General features: G+C 40.6%; 1 protein-coding gene across 3 annotated transcripts; it reads left to right on the top strand.

Moving 5' to 3' along the window:
• Positions 1-524: 524 nt before the first annotated feature.
• On the top strand, positions 525-19,319 carry C2H21orf91 (chromosome 2 C21orf91 homolog). 3 transcript variants are annotated; one of them, XM_014883616.2, is made up of 5 exons: positions 525-618; positions 993-1,122; positions 13,493-14,008; positions 17,194-17,256; positions 18,298-19,319. In XM_014883616.2, the coding sequence occupies exons 2-5, from the start codon at positions 999-1,001 to the stop codon at positions 18,456-18,458; spliced, it is 864 nt and encodes a 287-aa protein (XP_014739102.1). In that variant the 5' UTR covers positions 525-618; positions 993-998; the 3' UTR covers positions 18,459-19,319. The 3 variants fall into 3 exon arrangements, with proteins under 3 accessions (XP_014739102.1, XP_088013890.1, XP_088013889.1); XM_088157764.1 differs by having other exon boundaries at positions 573-645; XM_088157763.1 differs by having other exon boundaries at positions 580-689.
• Positions 19,320-19,895: the final 576 nt, after the last annotated feature.

Genomic DNA, 19,895 nt, shown 5'->3' on the forward strand with positions numbered 1-19,895 from the left:
GGAGCGCCAGCAGAGCCCTGGACGGGTTGTAATACCGGCTCCTGAATGGAATCGATATTCCATCACTGCACCTTTGGATTTTTTTTTAGCCCCCACCTATAACAAAACCAAATCACCCCGGATGCCGGGCGCGCTCAGCATCAGCGCCGTCACCAGGTGTAAAGGCGCTCGGGGTGAATCCCGCGGGACAGCGCCAGCCGCGACAGGAGCCGCCACAGGAGCCTCGACAGGAGCCGCCACAGGAGCAGAGTCGCGACAGCGGCGGCGACAGGAGCCGCGACACCGCCCCCGAGCGCGCCCGCCCTCCCCGCGCGCACCCCGCCCGCGCGGCGCAGACCAACTGCTGCGGGGGGAGCGCGGCCGCTCTCCGCCTCCCTGTCCGCTCGGAGGGCCGGGGAAACCGGAGCTCCTAGTCGCCGCCGCTTCGCTGCCCAGCCCCGAGGCGATCCCAGCTGCCCGGGTGCGGCAGGACGCGGCTCGGGCCCCGCGGTGCCCCCCGTGCCGCCGGGCGGTGGTGGCGGCCGGAAGCGGAGGGCGGTGCCCGGCGCCGAGAGCTCCGGCGGTGGCGGCGCAGGCGGGCGGGCGGACAAAGCGGAGCGCGGCCGGGGGCGGGCGGTGGTGAGCGGGACCGGGGCCGAGATCGGGGTAGGATTAGCGGTGGGGAATAGGACAGAGCCGGAGATATCGCGGTACGGGCGATGGCGGGGTGTCCGCGCTGCTGGCGCGCCGAGGGAGGGAAGGAGGCTTTGAAGGAGAGGGCAGCGATGATGGAGTTGTTGAGGAGCCAGGCGGGACGGGGCAGCGTTTGGGCGGGGGAAGGGGAAGTCTCGGTCTGTGCCGGCCCCGCTGTGCGGCCTGGCCTCAGTTTCTGTGAAGGGAAAACTTTGGCGGGACGCTGCCGCCCTCGTTCCGCCCCTGCCCTCCCCCTCGGCGGGCGCGGAGCTGCGGCCGGGCGCTCCCGCTCTAACCCTGCCGTCCTTCCCCCTGCCCAGGGCACTATGAACGAGGAGCAGTTCGTGAGCATCGACTTGGACGATGACAACATCTGCAGCGTCTGCAAGCTGGGCACCGAGAAGGAAACGCTCTCCTTCTGCCACGTCTGTTTCGAGCTGAACATCGAAGGTAAGGCTGGGAGCAGGGGCCAGCCCGGCCGGCTCCTCCGAAAGCTTCCGTCGGCTCGCGGGTCTGGAAATGCCTTTGGAGAAAGTTTTAAACCAGTTTGTTTTCTAGCTTGTTTCCGGTAAATTTGGGTGCTGCTCCTCCAGACATGAAGGCGAGCCCCCCCCCTTTCCTGAGCCTCTGAAATGCCCTGATGTTTATTCCATCTCCTGGCACTAGAGCTCTGATATTGAGCTCGGGATCTGAATCACGTTCTGCCTTTATTCAGCGGGTTTGCTCAATAATTAGATGAGGTCTATGTATAAACCGAGCTTAAATTGCAAATTTTATAGCATAACATTCGGGCTTTTTGGAAGCAGTTCACTTTGCTTTCACTAGATCTGCTCAGGATCTTTTTGTTTTTGTAAAATGTTGGTGTGTGTGTAATACGATAAAACAAGGTTCATTATCAAAGCTTCCTAAAGTCTGAAGATTGTAAAGTAGGAATTTGGCCATCTTTTAAAAGACTAATCTTGTAAAACCATTTTGGCCTCCAGAATAGTATTTTTAAAATTTTAAACCTGTTTTGGTAAAGAATTTCCCCATCTTCCTGCTTCTTGCATGAATGAGCAGTAGATTATCTTTCTCTGTTTTTTTAAGTCGAATTGCTTGGCTTTGGAACAACAGAGTAACTTCTTACATAGAGTGGTCTTCACCAATTATATGTAGATGTAACTACCCAGAGTAATCTATCATGCTGTGAGGCGATTGAATATGGAGATCTCAACAGTCTTAAGTGCTTAGTCCCATCATTTCTGTTACCATTTCTTGATAACAGATAGAGTTTTGTTGCTAGTAGGAGCAGTGTATTTTAATCTGAATAATACTTTGATACTTCAGTAATAATTGTCATGTTTTTTGCTTTTGTTTAGAAGAGACATGCCTGTGTACTTGCACTTTTTGTTAAAACTCAAGAGCAGTTGTCTAACCTAAGACAACCTGTCAGTCTGAGTTTTCTTATTGCTTTAGAATGTTGGGTTTAGACTTCCCAATATGGAGAGAGGATGTTTTTCTCTCTAGACTTTAAAAACATACCGACACAATGAGAATTAAGTACTTCCATTACGTTACTAATCTAATAGTTTTGTTTTGAAAGTGTTGAAAGTGATAGAACGCATTGAAAAATTGCTGGATGGTTCCTGTGCTCTGCTATTTGAGATAAGCTGTGGATTTGTCAAAGCTGCTTGTTATGACTGTGACTTTACAAAGTAATCGTGTGTTTTAAGTGGAAAGATTTGGGAATTTTTGCTCTAAATAGCCTTGGTAGTAGGAAAGACTTAATCTGTTCAAAGCTTTGCATAATCTTCTAAATTTCCAGTTAATTTTAGAAGGAGGCTGCTTGGAATAAAATAGTGATAAAAGCTCCCCTGAAGTTACATGGGCCATTGCATTTCTTTTATTTTGCGTAATAAAAATATGCATATCTTTGATCATGTTAGCATCAAAATGCCTCAATTTCTGAGAATTTGTCTTTTGTGTGCCACTTTGAAAAGATGTACTGTTACCCCTCATAGAGAGAGGAGGCTTAAAGATGCCATAGGCTGTGTCAGTGACTTTTTATGTAGAGTCATTATAAGGGTTTTTAGCTGAACTACTGCATGAGTCAGCTCTTTACCATACCTATGGTCACACTGTTCCTACTTTTGACATATCTCTACATTCTTGGGGCTTTTTTTGTGACAAAGGCTGATTTTTATGTGCCTAAAATAAGTCTTTTGGCAGCCCTGGGTACAACATGACTTGGGTAATTCACCAAAGCACAGTGTTATACTGGATGTTCTCATACTGACCTCCTGGTTATGTTTTAATGAAGTTCAGATGCATTAAAACTTGTTGAACAGAATCAGCTGCAAGTTCCATCAACTCTTGTAGATGTGTTATCCCACACTTACAAATGAGTGTCGATCTTGCTGATAGTTTGTCGTTTTATTTAGCATCATATTTTAAACTGTCAGCAATTAAAACCCATACATATATTAAGTATTTCAGGAAGTGAACTAGGCAATTCTAAAAAGATACTCATGCAACAGCTAAGACAGGCTTGCTCATTTTTGGTGTTGATGTGCATGTGGAACTGCTCCCTCGGAGGAGCAGGAAATAGCTGCTGTTGGAGAGCAGGCAGGCTATTAGTCACAGCTCAGCATCCTGCAGGATGCTTGAGTACTCCCACTGTTTGCAGCACCCTGTTAACTTCCATGTGTTAAGTGCTGTCTGACTTAATTGGAATGTATGGCACCTCTTTCATCTTTCCTGACCATGCAGTCTGTGCCAGGAGCTGGGTCAGGATAGAAAGGAGCATTTGAGATGGATGTGCAAGGGCAAGCAGTGGTCTTGGCAATCTTAGGTTTGCAGTTGGACTCGATGATCTTAAAGGTCTTTTCTGACCTAAATAATTTTGATTTGTGAGCCCAGGTATGAAATTGTGAAAGTAGGCTTCCCAGGTTTCTTTTTTTAGCAGGGTGTCATATTGTAAAGCTTTAACAAAACTGGTGAGGACAATTCTGTTTGCCCTCATGCCAGCAGCATCTGACTGCTGAAACCTGGATATGGCAAATCCATGTGCTGGGAACTGATGCAGCTGAACCCACCTTGAAGCATACTTTCTCAAGTGTCTCTGAACAAAATACTACAGAAATATAATTTGCTTAGCTGCACTTACATTGTAATCTAGTAATCTAGTGATGGTGAATCTTTGAATCTCCTGGCATCTGTGAGTTCAGCAGCTGTACCGGTTTGCCTTTGTCTCAGTGGTGATGTTGTTGATTGGCTTGGGTCAGTAAGAGGAGGAATTAGAAACAGGGTACTTGGAGACCATCCTCATCTCTAATAATGACTCGTTTTTGGATTAGTGTTGTGACATGGCCCAGCCCTTACTTTCCTGACATTGGAGTGTTTATTTGTAACCTTTATAATGTTTGGATAGTGTCTTGGTAACGTTACATAACTGAGGGAGAAAATTGAATTTCTCTTATAGTCCTGTATAGAGAATACTGCTATACAGAAAGCTTAATCTGTGGTCTATCTTGATTAAATAACTGTTGAATTTCTGAATAAGGAGGTCAGTTACTGTGTCATAAAACCTTTGGTTTCTATCAGATATCAGGTCTCCATCCTGATTTTTTTAATAGTAGAATTTTAGTATTTTAGTGAAATAAAATTATATCTTAGCCTAAACTGTGACTGTGCTTCTTACTGAGTTCAGTTAATTTCCAGAAGCTGCTGGTTTGAGTGTAACTGAGAGATCAGCTCTAGTGTCTGTCCCAGAATTCATTCAGGAGTGATACATATGGATTATAGGATCTATCTCTCTGAAGCTAGCTGCAAGCGTGGTAGCAAGGGGAGAAGAAAAGAGAGTGTGGGCATTGGAATAACTAAAGCCAATATGTAGGTTTAAACTTAACCCTGTTAAATGTCATCAGTCTTTCTTGAAAAAGGAAAGAGAAACATGCTCAGGAGAGTTTAGTAGTTCTGGTCCTCAGTCTAAAAGTGGTGAGAGCAGTCTTGTTTCTGGGAAGGGCAGTATCTTCTTCCTGTGTCACTGGCTCATCTGGCTCAATTAGTTTGAGGATTCACACTCAGAGAAGCTGGGTGGACTAAGCTACACATAAATACTTCTGTTGCCAAACTAGCTTTTGTGTCTGAAGGTTATAGTCAGGTGATATAACAGAACCAGAATATTAATGTGTTTCTTAAAGTTTAAAATATGCAAAGTACTTACATGTAAAATACTAAACATTTTGAAAAATGAAGCTGACTGTGGGCAATGTTTTTAAAGTTCTACATGGGGTTTAGAATATCCTGGTGGGGAGGATCTGCTGGAGTTTGATGTTGGCTTTTGTTTGTCTTGTGCAGATGAGGTGAACATCAGAGATGGTGCATTGTTTGCTTTTCTGTATAGGTGTCACAGTAGTAATCAGTGGAGTGAAACAGGAAATGTTTTGAATTCATGTGTAACTGGTTTGCATAAGCCAGGAAATCACGTTGTGTTTTAGTTGAAACAAAGTTCTTCTTTTTAATTTCATTAGAATATGAAAGAATGGTTAATTGAAATCTGCTAGCAGAGATACAGTACTAACAACAAATCTGCAGTGATACCTCAAGGATGGGGAGAAATGCATGAAAACTCAGAAATACACACTTGTGTATGTATAAAAACTGTCTGTAAATGTGTACATCAACAAAACAAAATCCTCTGCCTGAACATGGTGTTTTGAAACTCCAGTTGTGGCATTTCCAAGTTGTGGAGGCTCTATCCCTAGAAGTGTTTTAAGGACAGGAGAGATGGAGCTCTGAGCAACCTGGTATAGTGGAAGATGTCCCTGCCCATGGCAGGGCATTGGAATGAGATGATCTTTAAGGTCCTTTCCAATCCCAACCAGTCTGTGGCTCTGTGTGGTTGTGTGTCCCATGTCTCACCTCTCACACAGCAGCAGCCAGAGGGTCCTGCCTATAGAGCTTCTTAGAGGTGTTCAGATTTCTTCCCATGGGATGGAATTGCACACAGCAGCTGTGTCCTGGGATCCTCTGGACACCGATGAAAATCCCAGCTTCAAGATCCTAATACTTGAATGTTTTTGTTTAACATCAAACTTGGAAGTCTATAGTAATTATGACTTACATTATGTAAAGTAATGTAAAGGTATCTGTCTTTAATTGTGTTTGTGCCAGTATTTTTAACGCAGAATTATTTAAAAACCTGCATTTCCTCACATTCAAGGGTAGTAATGGAGACAAACAGTTATAGAAGTGGAAAATGTGATTGTTTGAGGTGATTGTTTATTCTTTTGCTTGTCCAGTGCTGCTAACTACAATAACATCTTGGAGAATGCTGGCTGACAAGCAAACTGGCTCACTTCCATTTCTGTTTAGAGCTGAACAGCTGAATAGAAAATGACAGTTCCCATCCCAGGTCCTGTAATATAAGAGACAGTGTAGTACTGGGCATCCATTCCCCTGATTTATGTTGAAGTAGTCAGGTTTCTATGGTCCTTTAAAGTGCTGATAGACTCAGCTTTTGAGGCAATTTCTGCATCAGGTTAGTGCATCTCAGCCTCTAGGCTGAGACAAGGATGTTATAAATAAGCCTGTCTTACCACATAGCTTTTTTCCTGTTAAGGTCTATAAAATCTTGTATAATATCTTCATTCCCTGTTCATTAAAAAAAAAAAAAAAAAAAAAAAAAAAATGGAGGGTGTGGGTTTAGTTGTTGCAAACTGAAAGCACTTAGATTTCAGGTTTTTTCCTTTTTACACCCTACAGAAGAATATCTAACTGAAATAAAATGTGTTATAAGGTATAGTGGAAAGAAGTGGAAATCACTGTTTGATTTAATTCTGTTCCAGAATATGGCACATCATTATTTTTTTCATTTTAATGAAATGATAAGCAGTAAAATAGATTATTCTGGCAATAAAAGCTAAAAATTTCCATCGTTGCCCTTTAGACTACACAGATGAGAACTTCTTTCAAGGTAGCATTTGCAGGCCAGAGGTATGAGTCATTTCTGCAAACTTGAATGGACATGTGAAATTAGTTGCAGCTTCCACTAAAGCTCTTAACTACAAATTCAAGTCTGAACATGATTGGAGATGCTATGTACGAGTACCACTGAGTAATGTCAAGCTGTGGAGCTGGTTCAATAAGTACATTTTTGCATTCTTAATGTGTACATTTGGGAAGTTTGTCCATGCAAACAAGATAATTGAGTATTTATGTTACCTGGCATCGTCCAGACTACAGAGATACTATGACTTCCACTCTCTTCTAGTTCTATTTAACTGATTTTTCTTATAAAGTATGTGACATAATATTTTCTGTAGTGAAGTTTTCATCAGAATGCATTGCTTCGTTTAATACAGTAGCAAACTCTTCTTAGTAAAGTAGTTTATAAGGAACATGATTTTTGAAAATATATTTAAGGGGCCAGCTGGATCTCTGTTCTGTCTGATATCTTTGCTCTGTGCTAAAATACAAATGAGCTGGTAGAAATGAAGTGGGAGGTGATTTGTGTGCACACTTGATGTATGGAAAGTACTGGCATTATCATATGAAAGCAAGAAGAGAACTTTAATTTATGAACAAGATAATATCTAGTCTTTACAAAGTGTCTGGTTTTAGAAGTTAATGAATGGCACTGGCATTTTCCTTCTAGCCAGTCTAATAAATCATAAAATTTAACTCCCAAATGAGATTGCATGTAAACCCTTAAAAATAGCGGTTGGCTTTACATCTTGTCAGGCAGATGTACTGGAGATACACATCTCTAATGATCCTGCTTTTCAGTGTTGGCAGAATTGTACTGCTGAAGAATATAAGGTTTTTGTCATTTAGACATGTGGATAACTTTTTGTCTGAGGTTATCATGGGCTTCTTTCGTTTCATGCATTTTGAGCAGGTCTTGGGATCTGCTTTTCTGGAAACCCCCCTCTTTCACACTCTTGGTAAACAGTCTATGCAGCAGTGGCTTTAAATAGATAGACATGAAGATATAATGGCTTTTGAAGCCTTTCTGTCTACTGCAGGTCTTGGCCCTGCACACCAGGTAAGGCACACTTGGTCTTTGTGTTCCTAGTGGACACTCACAGATGTCTGGGAGCTGTTCCATGAGCTGGCTGAACATCCATGTTACAGAGTGCTCCTGAGGTGGACAGCTGAGGGGAGCAGCAGCTGGAACATCTGGGAACACACAGTGATGACCAGAGCTCTGAAAGTGGGCAGCCACAGGCAAGGGCTCTTGCTTACTCTAGGATTAAAGGAGAAGAGCAGAGGTGTCTGTCACTAATCTCTCTGGAGTTCACTGATTCAGATGAGGTGAATTGTGCCTGAGGAGCATTTCTTCACTGGCTAACTCCACAGCTAACTGAAACTGGAATCAGGTATAACTCTTACCCGTAAGTGTTTGTAAATTCTTTACAGAGGCTTTAAGTAACTAATTGCATAGCACAAACTTATCATTGACTATAATGTCTGCAAGTATTGCTGTTAATTTTAGTTCGTCTTAGATTCAGGGGGATTTTCCACTTCAGCTGCTGTTCACTGTTGCAAAAAACATTTAATTTACAGCATTGCATTACAACTTTCTCAGAAAGGAATGCAGATTTTCTTTAATTTTATTTCCAAATGATGGATCTGAAAGACCAAATAAGAAGCTTGGTTGGTTGGTTGTTTTTAAGAGAATAGCAAACAAATTTTAAAAACCTACTGTTGAAGATAAACAGGCAGGCAGATGATCACTGATTTATTTTTTTCTATGGAAACATTTGTGAAGGGATGTGGAATAATCTTGGTATTCAAGAACATTCCTTTTGAATTGGACTAGTTGATCACTATTATAATCTCTAAATAAGACAACCATTCTAACCAGCTTTAGATAAACATGAGCAAACGTTTCAATTTAGTTCTGTGTCTTTATAATGAAGAAGAGTTATACATAGTTTTCAGTGAAAAAGTTGCAAAAGCAGGAAGTGAGTCTTTGTAGGTTTCTTGCCCTCAAAAAAAAAAAATAGAAAGCAAAAAACTTTAATATGTTGGAATCTCATTTACTTTAAAGTACAAATGCCTCAGAATGGGACAGAATTTGTTGAGATGTGATTGTTCACCTGGTTATCTGGTAAATATTCTCTCTGCTCTCAGCTGCTTTACAGTTATGAATAAATAGAAGTTACAAAAATGTGTATTAAACTGCCTGATTGCTAGTCATGCATTTGCAGAATTACTTTGTAGAAGTGGATTAGGAGTCATGTTACTGCCTGCCTTGCATAGGTTAGAAATTGAAATAGGGTTTGGGTTGAGTTTTTTTTGCCTTAACATTAGACACTTAGATAGGAAGTCCTGTTCTTCAGGTCGATATACAAAGATACTGTTGAGTGAAGTGATGCATTCATATTTCATCTAGGACACATGAGTTACTAGAATCAGAAACAAATAATGGATTGTAAGCACTTACATTGTTTCATGATTTATCTGGAGGTTTGGCATCAGCCTGTGACTCATGTGCACTTGAGGAATGATCTCTGGCATGAGCTTCTTTCTTAATAGCATCGGTGCTGTCTTAAGTTTGTGAGCTGTGGTCTAGATATTAGTGAATTTTGTAGGGTATTTTTTTCTTTCTTCCTTGTAGAGTAAACTTTTCTACTCTGTGTGGTTGTGGGCTTTTTCTTGCTTTTTGAGGGTTTTTTACCTTCTCTGAAAAAATAAAGTGTAGGACATTCTTGGACATAGTCTGCAGTCCTGTTCTCGGAAAGTAAGACAAGAGGCAGATGCACACACCTGCAAATGTGAGGGGGAAAAGAAGTTGATGTTTTTGTGATTGCAGACTTGAAGAACCAGACAAAAAGTAAGAAAGATTCAGGTTGTTATTGGCAAACAGAAATGTGGAGATGGAACTGAAACCCTGTGAAAGACCCCAGAACTTACAATAGCTGTTTATCAAAATTACGGTATTGCTTCTTGTTTTGTACGGAAATCTTGCCAAGCTTTATTCATCTCCTGGTGTATAGAGTTGAATAAAGCAAGAAAACTGCATCATCTTTATATATCACTTGGTCCATGCCAGCTCACCAGATTGTAGCTTTTTCTGCAGTTATGATGAAGGGGAAAACATGAAGTAATCTGAGTGTAGTATAAAGTCTTCCCAAAAAGAAATGGATATCTTTTCTGCCTCATAAAGCTGATGGTATTGCCCATAACAGAAGGATTTGTTCCAAAGAACCATACCCTTACTTGCTGTAATTCTGGTGTGTGATTGCTAGTTTGTGCTGGCACAGCAGCTGCTGTCCCTACTCAGCTCTTCCAGAAGGTTATGGCTGATGTTCTCTGCATAGGAAAGGACTAATTAATTGTCACCTTAGGACAAAAGAGAGATTGATGGTTGTTTTAGTTTTGTGTGTGATTGTTACAGGAAAAATCCAAGCCATTTATGTGAAAGCTGAAACAGGTCAGTTAGCAGTTCTCTAAAAAAGTGGTTTGGTTTTGCACTTTTTCAGTTCCTTACTTTATTCAAGATTCTTTAGATAAGACCCCTTTTGGGGTTTCTCAGTGGAGTAAGAGAAGGGGTAGGATGTAAATTCTGATCTTGTATACTTGAAGTGTTTTGCAATAACCTGCCCTTTGCTTAGAAATAGGGACGTTGTGGCCAATGTGTGGCATATAAATAGCAAAGCTTAAACTCTTGAAGTAGCATGTTTTTTTTCTTCTGTAATAATTGCTCATTTCAGGCACTCTATTACTGAGTTCAGATTAAAACAGATCTCTTTGAGCAGCATGCTCCTAGAACAGAGAAGTTAGCAATGTTAAGAATTCTTAAAAAAGAAGTTCATCAGAAGGAAAGACTTGAATAACCTTGGTCTTAAGACTTGGACATAATTCAGTTGGGGCTTCATGAAGTCATGCTGCACTTGTTCTTTTTTTGTGTAACAATTTCTGTGTTGGCTATTTTGTGTGGTTTCACCCTCCTCTCCTACTGAACAAGTAACATTTATTCTCATTGACATAATGAAGCAGCCTCAAAGGAATTTCTTTTTTAAGTGATACCGTCAATATTCTGTCATTTGTTTGTGTGGGTGTGTTTGTTAGTTGGGTTCCTGAGCATTATTGTATGGAAAATTGTGCAAAACTTGTTTTTCAGCCCATTGATTGTTTTCTGTAAGTAAAAGAAAGCACTATGAGCAACAGCAAAGTAGAATGTTGCTGAATCACTTGGGTAAAGCAAATAGCATTGAACAAATCACTTTGGTTTTTCTAGGGTTTGTAGTGTTCTGAATATATTTGCCTTATAATTTCACTGAACAGTGTTTGCTTTCCCTTGATGGCTTAAAGATTTAAGGTTTCCATCATGATGCTTGAGTTGAAGCAGGCTTGCTCTATTTAAGTGGTGCTGATCAGTCATGAAAAAAAATCACTTGTCTCTCCTGTTTTCAATATAAATGTTTGTTGGGGTTTTATAAGTCTCTGTAAAGATAGAGAGGTAAAATAGCATCACAAGTAGGCAGCAGATTATGCAGATCTTAAGAAAAGTTGGTGAATATCTGTTTGCTGAAAGAGGTTGAAAAATATTTTGAGGTATGGAGTGAGAATATTGACTGCCCACTGAAAGGGGGCACAGAGTGTACTTTACTCCAGAAGCTCCTTCTTAAAAGGTGCCTCTGGTTAGTATGTGAGTTTTGTTTCTTCGAATAGTTAGCTCATGAATAGAAGGAATATCTGTTTTCACAACTTTTTTTCCTCTGCTGCTAAGAACAAAATAATTCCCACTGCTGATTTCTTTTATTTTCCAGTTTATTAGATATTTTTCCCCATAAATTGTATGCACTCTCAGAAACACAGACAGAAAATAATGCACTTAAGTTTCAGTGCTGCCCAAAGAGTGGAAAATCGACAATTTATAATGGGTGCTCTTGATGTCTGAACTCTCCAACTTCAAACAGCAGTTACCAGCAAGTGAGATAATGAAAATGAAGTGCTTAGTTTGTTTTCACAGTTTCATGTTAAAAATTTTACCTTTTTCGGTTAGTTTTGAGAGTTGTGTGGGATTCTGTGACATTCAGTAACTTTAAAAAAAAAAAAAAAAAACATTTTTGGGGGGAGATTACACTTTACCACAAGAATTTAAGAGGTAAATCAGATAGAATTGAGACTTGTTGTAACATGTAGCTTTCTTGTAATCATCTGTAAATGTCTCTGTTCCTTGATTTTGTTACCTGTTGCATTCCATGGTTTTTCTTTTAAATGGCTAAAAGATAAGTTGGCTGCAGGTTGGTTCATGTTGCCTAGATTCAGAGATCCAGTTACTTGTTTGTTGGTGAAAATACTTTGACGTTAAGCACTTTCAACTGTTCACAGGTATATTGTTGTTATTTGCAGTGGCAAACTGTTAGACAGAATTGGTTTTCATTGTATCGGGAACCTCCCAAGTAGTATATGGGGTACTGCAATAAATGACAAACTTCCTTACTCTGGGCTTGGATTCTAAATCTACTGTGTAGGTGAATCTGAAGAAAAATAAATATCTACTGAATTTGCAGAGAGTAATTTTGTACTGGGGCACTATTAACTTGCTGGAATAGTCATTTCTCATACCATCTGTGTTCACCAACTGCAGATCTTCACAGATTGTGTTCCTTTTTAACCTGTCAATCACTAGCAGTTACTTAGAGGTTTAAGTTACCTGCTGTAGCTATTTGAACAGTCTTTGGGGAAGGATGAGCAAAGAGGAGAATAAACATCCATCTTGTGTGATGTCATGGTTTAACCTCAGTGGGATGGGGAGAGAATTTCAGCTTGTGAATTGAGACAAAGACAGTTTCAAAGAGAGAGCAAAAGCTGCCCATACAAACAAACCAAAATAAGGAATTCATTCACTGCTTCCCATGGCTGGGCAGGTGTTCAGCCATCCCCAGGAGAGCAGGGCTCTGTCATACATAACAGTGACTTGGGATGACAAACACCATCACTCTAAACATACCTCCCTTCCACTTTCTTTCCCCTTTATACACTGAGCATGATGCCATATGGTGTGGAATATCCCTTGGGTCAGTTGGGATCAACTGTGTCCTTTCCCACCCCCTTGCATGCCCCCAGCCCACTCACTGCTGGGCTGGTGAGAAAAGCAGAAAGGGCCTTGACTGTGTGTAAGCCCTGCTCAGTGATAGTGAAAACACTGCAGCACAAATCCAAAACACAGCCCCGTATTACACTGTGATAAAAATGAACTCTATCCCAGCCAAAACCAGCACACCTCCAATGAATTTCAGGACAGTTTAATGTTGGTAAGCATTGATAGTATTAGAGCTTGCTTCCCTAGCTAGGCTGCAGGCTTGTACCAGTGCAAAATAATAAACTATGACTGAAATCTGACTTCTGTTTGACCACTTGAATGAGACAAGCCTGCACTTTGCAGTATTTGAGCAGATGGCTCATAACGTTATGCATAGAAGATGAGAGCTTGTATGAGTGCTGTCAAAATGCTCTTCAGGATCATTCTATAGAACTTGCTGATACACAGTTGGGTTTATTTTAATTCTGCAGCTTATTCACTTGTGTGTAGGGGTGATGCAGCATGTGTGGAGTTGTCAGTTTACTTCATCTCTGTCACCGTGCAAGAGGCACAGGCTGAAGTCCTACCCTAGAGGTTATGGTGTGCAAAACACTTTGTGTGACAAGGACTCAAGCCTGAGGGAAATGTCACGCATTTTGGACTGTGAGGTACCCTGGTTTCCTTCAGTGATAAGACTGTTAGTAGGAAAGCATCACTAAAGTTTTTGTTTTCTTGGTTGCTTGTGAGTAAAGATTTTTAAAATTAGCAGTAAGTGAATATCTTTCTGTTGTGTTTTTACAGGAGTACCAAAGTCAGATCTTCTACATACAAGATCTTTAAGGGGGCACAGAGACTGCTTTGAAAAATTCCACTTAATAGCAAATCAGGACTGTCCACGATCAAAGCTCTCTAAAAGTCCTTATGCAGAAGTAAAAAATATCTTGAGCAAAAAAATTAACTGGATCATACAATACGCACAAAACAAGGATTTAGACTCTGATTCTGAAAGCTCAAAACCATCCCAACACCAGCTTTTTAGCTTCAGACATCAGACTGATAGAAAATTACTCCCACAGTTTGACTCCCCAGTACCTAGATACTCTGCAAAATGGATAGATGGGAAATCCGGAGGCATCTCAAGCTGCTCACAGACTCTGCTGGAACCAAGAGAATCCCCCGATTTCAGACTCGGTGCTACCTTCTGCTGCAGCAGCGTCTTGTGGTCCAACCGCAGCCAAGTGCAGAAAGCTGAAAAAGCTGAAGGTGATTCACTCGCCAGTGTTCATAGGAGACATCCTCAGCACAGCAGGGAGGAACGTGAGTATGCATCCATTTACATACAGCCCAGCAAGCAAGGGCATTCTTTCCAATACCTGTTGACCACTTCATGTCTCCACAGGGCATTAGTTCCCATCCTCAAGTCCAGCATGTAAGATCTGGGGAAAAAAGAGCTACCTGGCTGAGAAAATACGGTGGTTTTGCTGGGTTTTTTTGGTTTTTGGGGTTTTTTTAAAATTTTACTCTTAGCTGTAGCCCAGTGTGATACAGGATATGTCTAATTTATGCAAAAAAAAGTCATTTAAATATGTCATTCCTGGGAGTTGCATAGCCTTGCCTGTGGAGGTGGAGGTTACTCAGCTCCTGCAAATCTCTCTGTTATTGAACTTGCACAGTGCCCTGAGTTACATTTTGCAGAGACCTGCCATAAACAACAGGGGAAATTGGAGGTCATGTAGCAGAACAAACTTTTGGAATAATCTTAATAGTAGCAGACTTTCCTTGTGCATTTTACTAGATTTGTTTTTCCTTGTGTTTGTTGAGCATAAGAAAATAGGAAGGCCCTTCTGCCACCATGTCCCCTTAAAGGCTGTAGCAGAAGACCTGAGCTATCTTTTGATGAGTGTGGTGGTAGTGAAAATAACAGAAAATTAGTTTTCCTGTTTTTTAAGAAGATCACTAGAAGAACTCCTTGGAAAAATCTAGGATATTGTAGTGTCTCTGGAATCAGGCTGCATGAAATGTGTTAGGGATAGATTCCTAGAGATATGTGCTGTTACCATCCTGCTTTTTAGGCAGTACTTGGTCCAGAACTGGTGTGTGTCACTCTTGATTATGTAGATTGAGAAAGTAATTGGAAAGGGTTTCTGAATTTCAAAAGACCTGAGAAAGAAAATACAAGCACTGATAAAGTATTCCAAGGAAAAACAGGTGACGAAAAACAAGGTAATAATGGAATCAGAATGTCAGAAGAGTAAGAGAGATACTGTAAAAAGTTGGAATTGGCTTCTTGAGCCTCCCTTTTTTTTAACAAACTGACAACTCTGTCCTTGCAAGGCTGAGTCATTTCTCATTCTTTATGAAAGGATTTTACTTAACTGCTGCATGATGTGTCATGTTGCATTTATAGTGAATTAGTAGCTTTAAAGCCATAAATCAAAACAGATACACTGGACTATTTGACCACCTGTCTGCTGGAGTCATAAAGTGGGATTACATAAATCAGGACAGCATATAACAGAGGAATTAGGGAAGCTTGACCTGGTTTATGGGGTTGTCTAACTGAAGTTAGTGACTTGGAATTTATCTCCAATCTTTGGTTTTTGGGATGGAAACATAAATCTGTATTGAGCATAATAACAGGTTTTTTCTTCTGTTATGACTACATAATACAGCTTTGAGGCATTTTTGCTTGTATTTTGCAGTATTTATCTTTAAAAGACATTCATTTGGAGGCTCTATGATTATATAAAGATAGTATGTTAGATGAAAACTTAGACTGCCAGAATTAGGTACCTTCTTACAGCAATACTTTCACGCTTAACAACATAGCTGTCTACTGGAAAAAAGTATAATGGAACTCTAAATAGCTTGGCCAGTATTTCTTCAGAATTTACCTCAGCTGTGTATAGAATAATATTTTACCATTTAAATTCAATGCTCTGTTCCTTGTCCCTTTCCTTTCTGTATCAGAATAATGTGCCATGAAACAGTCCTGTCCCAAAACACTCACATGAAACGTGTGAACCAGCCTGTCTGCCAGATGGCAAAATGTTAATGAAAATACTGAAGAATGGAGAAGTAACATCCTCACACTGGGTATAAAAGGGGGGAAAAATTCTTGACATTTTTAGTTGTTAAATACTATATTCAGTTTGGTCAGGGTTTAAAGGATGATTAGGTGTGAGAAGGGACTTTTCAGGTTTATTGATAGCTGAAGGTAGGAATCAACACCATTTTACCTGGCTGATGGAGGAGAAAGATGAATCTATATTATTCTTAACTGGGATTATGTCTCGAATACCAAGTCTTAGCTAATGCCAGCTTCTTTGGTTTGGCAGTACTGTCAGCAGTTTAACATCCTACAACTGCCAGCTGTGAGAAAGTTTGAAAGGGAAAGCTTAGGATAATCAAATAATCCAGTGGATAGCTAAACCCCATCTTTTTCAAAACTCTGGACTTTAATTTGCCATGTAGAAACATTTTTCATAGAGAAATCTCTGGAAAAAAAGCTGCAGCATCATTTTTTCTCTCAAGTGTGCAATGGGAGCTTTGCTAAGCTGCAGCAGAAACAGCTTTGCTGAAGTTTAAAAACAGTGTTTTGGAATTGCAAGTTCTTTAAGCTTGTGCCAGTGCCTGGTACCCTCTGTGGTGTTCAGATTGTCTCTTTTCACCGTGATGACAAGGGCATCTCAGCAGCAGGCATGGCACCTTGTGTGTCCACGGCAGGGCTGAGGGAATCCTAGGAAGCAGGCCAGTGCTTCCCTGCTGCTGATCAAGGGCAGTGAAGAATATTTTCACAATTTCCCCCCTGAGTCTTAATGTACATTTTCTGTGAGGGTGATCAATGCACACAACCTGAGATACAGAAGGACATTTAAATGATACAGAGGATCTTGTAGTTCTCACCAGAAGCACAGAAGGAAACCTGTTTTTATATGCTGGTTTTCATATCAAGGCAGGATTGATTGCCCTTCATCATTTGTCACTCACTGGAAACTGTGTATGTTATTCCTGTATGCATAAAACACAAACCTTGATAACAAAAACATGCTGAAAATTCTGTCAGGAAGCTGCTTCTTTCAGGCTGGGAAACATAGCAGAGCTTACCTCAAAATTGTCCCCTTTTAATTGCCCACAACTAAACAGGTGTGCTTTCATGGGTTACACTGGAGAGATCATGTTTTGCAGTTAGAGGAGGGTGTAGTATTTAAATGTGCCAAGCAGTTCTGATTCTGGATGCTACTGTTTTCAGGGCTTGATTTTCCATCTTTTTAACATTGAAGAGAGGGTTTTCTAGTGGAGTAAATCCTGTCTGTGTCAACATTAAAAAGAGCATTTTCAAACTTTACTCAAATGACTGATAAATACTGTTGTTTTTGACTTACTGCCACCAATCTGTTGATTATTAGGAGGCAAACAGGAGGAATCTTGAGAAAATAGGGGTCTGCTCAGGTATGCTTATGTGACTTTGGTTGTAGTAATAACAAATTTTATTGTTGCAGTGACTGCAATGACTCTAGGAGAGTTAAAGCAACTTAATGAAAAACTGCTCAAGCAAATCCAGGGTGAGAATTTTTCAATACTTTTGGTTTTGGGTTTGTGGTGTTTTGTCATGTAAAAGATCTGGTTTTAAAAAAGGAATTGTTATTGCTTTTCTGTCAGTTAAGTTTTTAGCTGAGATCTCTTGTTTTGCATGGAAATGTATGATATCAGGAGATTTCTAGGTGCTTTCATCATATAATCTGCTTTGGTGCTGCAAATTGGCACAGTATTCTCTTTAAGAATTTGACTAGAACCACAGAATTGTTAAGGTTGAAAATGACCCTTAAGATCATCAAGTGCAGCCCTTAATCCAGCACTGCTAAGTCCCCCACAAAACCAAGTGGTTCCTAAATGCCACATCTCCATGTCTGTTAAATCCCTCCAGGGATGGTGACTCCACCACTTCCCTGGGCAGCCTGTTTCAGTGCATGACAGCCCTTTCCATGAAGAATGTTTCCTAATATCCAATCTAACTTTGCCTGGTGCAATCTAAGGCCATTTCCTCTCATCCTTGTTACCTGGGAGAAGAGCTGGACCCCACCTTGGCTCCACCCTCCTGTCAGGCAATTGTAGAGGATGATGAGGTCTCCCCTGAGCCTCCTTTTGTCCAGGCTGAGCCCTCTCAGCTGCTCCTCATCACACTTGTGCTCCAGACCCTTCCCCAGCTCTGTTCCTTTCTCTGGACATGATCCAGCACCTCCATGTCCTTCCTGTGAGGGGCCCAAAACTGAACACAGGATTTGAGGTGTGAGCTCACCAGTGCCCAGCACAGAGGGATGATCTCTGCCCTGGTCCTGCTGCCACACCACTGCTGATCCAGGCCAGAGTCAGCTTTGTTTTGAGTTCTAAACTGATCCAACTTGGCTCAGGTTGTCTGTACCTAGGAACAAAGTGATGCTGTTCAGTTTGCAATGCATACAAAGCCGTGCTGGCACCAGGAAAAGCAGAGTTCCTGTGCATGATGCCACTTAAATGTCTGTGCCTTTTCCCCAGTGTTGTTTGTCACTGCTTCCTAGCCTGTGCCAGCACAGGGAGCAGGCAGTGACCCCGTGCTGTTGTTGCAGACGTGTTTGAGGAGCTGACACAGCAGGTGCAGGAGAAGGACTCCCTGGCCTCGGAGCTCAACGTGCGCCACATCGCCATCGAGCAGCTGCTGAAGAACTGCTCCAAACTGCCCTGTCTGCAGATGGGAAGAGCAGGGATGAAATCCAACGTCCCCATATAAAGGGAGGCAGCTTCCATCCCCCTAGAGCTGTCCCTAACAGCATTGATAACTGTTAATTACAGTTGCACCCATATTTAGAAGCTTTTGAGAAAACTTGGGCAGCTTTCTCTTTGTATTCATAATCCACGGGAAGTCTTATTCCACTTTGAGCTTAACGAAAAGGGCAAATATTTTGGGTATTAAAATCTGCTGTAATAAGGTTTATTCACATTTGGGGGATTATTATTTTTTTTTCCCATAACGCATGACCCTTGAAATGAATTCTGTGTTTTGTTTATAAAAAAATTGTTTCTAGCAAAGAATGACCTGAAGCCTGTAAACCTGCCTCCTTCATACAGAGGACAAAACAAGCATTTGACTTTTGATCAGATCTGATCCTGTTACATCCAAGAGAGCTTTAAGGGGAGAACAGTATTAATGAAACTCATGTTTTCTTATTTATTATGAGCAATATTTTATTATTGAAGTTTTATACGAAATATCACTATTTTAGGTACTTTTCCAGATCTCTTTATAAAATGTCTGAATTACTCTGTGTAATGTTTATGCCTTGTGTATGATTGTTTATCCTTTTTCAGGTCTGTATCTTTCATGATACAATTTTTAAAAGTATTGTTTCCCAAAGAGATGAATTTCACATGTTGAAGAAAAACTGTAGTGGTGTAACACTTATTTTTATCAGCTTTATAACTGAAGAATTTGGTTCATGAGATGTTTTAAAAAAGCACAGAATTTGCTTTAAATTAAAAAAGAACCCATACTTTGGTTTTAATGCATAGAAGTTGAAGTTGTTTTATATGTGTAAAATTTTCAATGCTGAAGAATTACTTTGACAAAACTCAATAAATTTGTAATACTACACTGCCTTGTTATGATTTCTTTATAAAGTGGGATCAGATTGATAAAGTGTTTTAATTCTGAAATGCAAGTGGTAATGATACAGTATAAATCAGAACAGCCTTTGCATTTTTTAAACTTATATCAGTCTACCATGACAAGAAATGTTAATCTCTGCCAAAAATGCTGCAGGGCTGCATTTGAGTAGCTGAAAGTTGCTGAGTTGCACTGAAAAAATGTGGGGGAGGATGAGATGAGTGGAAGATACACACACACAAAAAAAAAAGTTAAAAATCTTTGTGCTTTTAGCTCTTTAGGTGAAAATGGAGTAACTTCTATAGCTGAGCTGAAGGCATGACTAGCATGAAGAAAGGTTTAGGTTTGATTTTAAGCTCAAGCTGAGAAATAAGCCAAAGTTCAGAGTATTGATTGGGTTGTGTATAGTGATAACTGGGTGTCATAGGACAGGTTGGTTTAATTTGTGGTCTTATTTGTGATTTTTTTATTTTTTATTATTTTCTTCTATATCCTCCAGCTCTTCCAAAGCCCCTCCACAAACGCATGAGTAGGGACTTGAGTTCGTGTGAGTATTGTGTGGCT

This window comes from Sturnus vulgaris, chromosome 2 (assembly GCF_052056855.1).
Source record: "Sturnus vulgaris isolate bStuVul1 chromosome 2, bStuVul1.hap1, whole genome shotgun sequence".
NCBI classification, from domain to species: Eukaryota; Metazoa; Chordata; class Aves; order Passeriformes; family Sturnidae; genus Sturnus; species Sturnus vulgaris.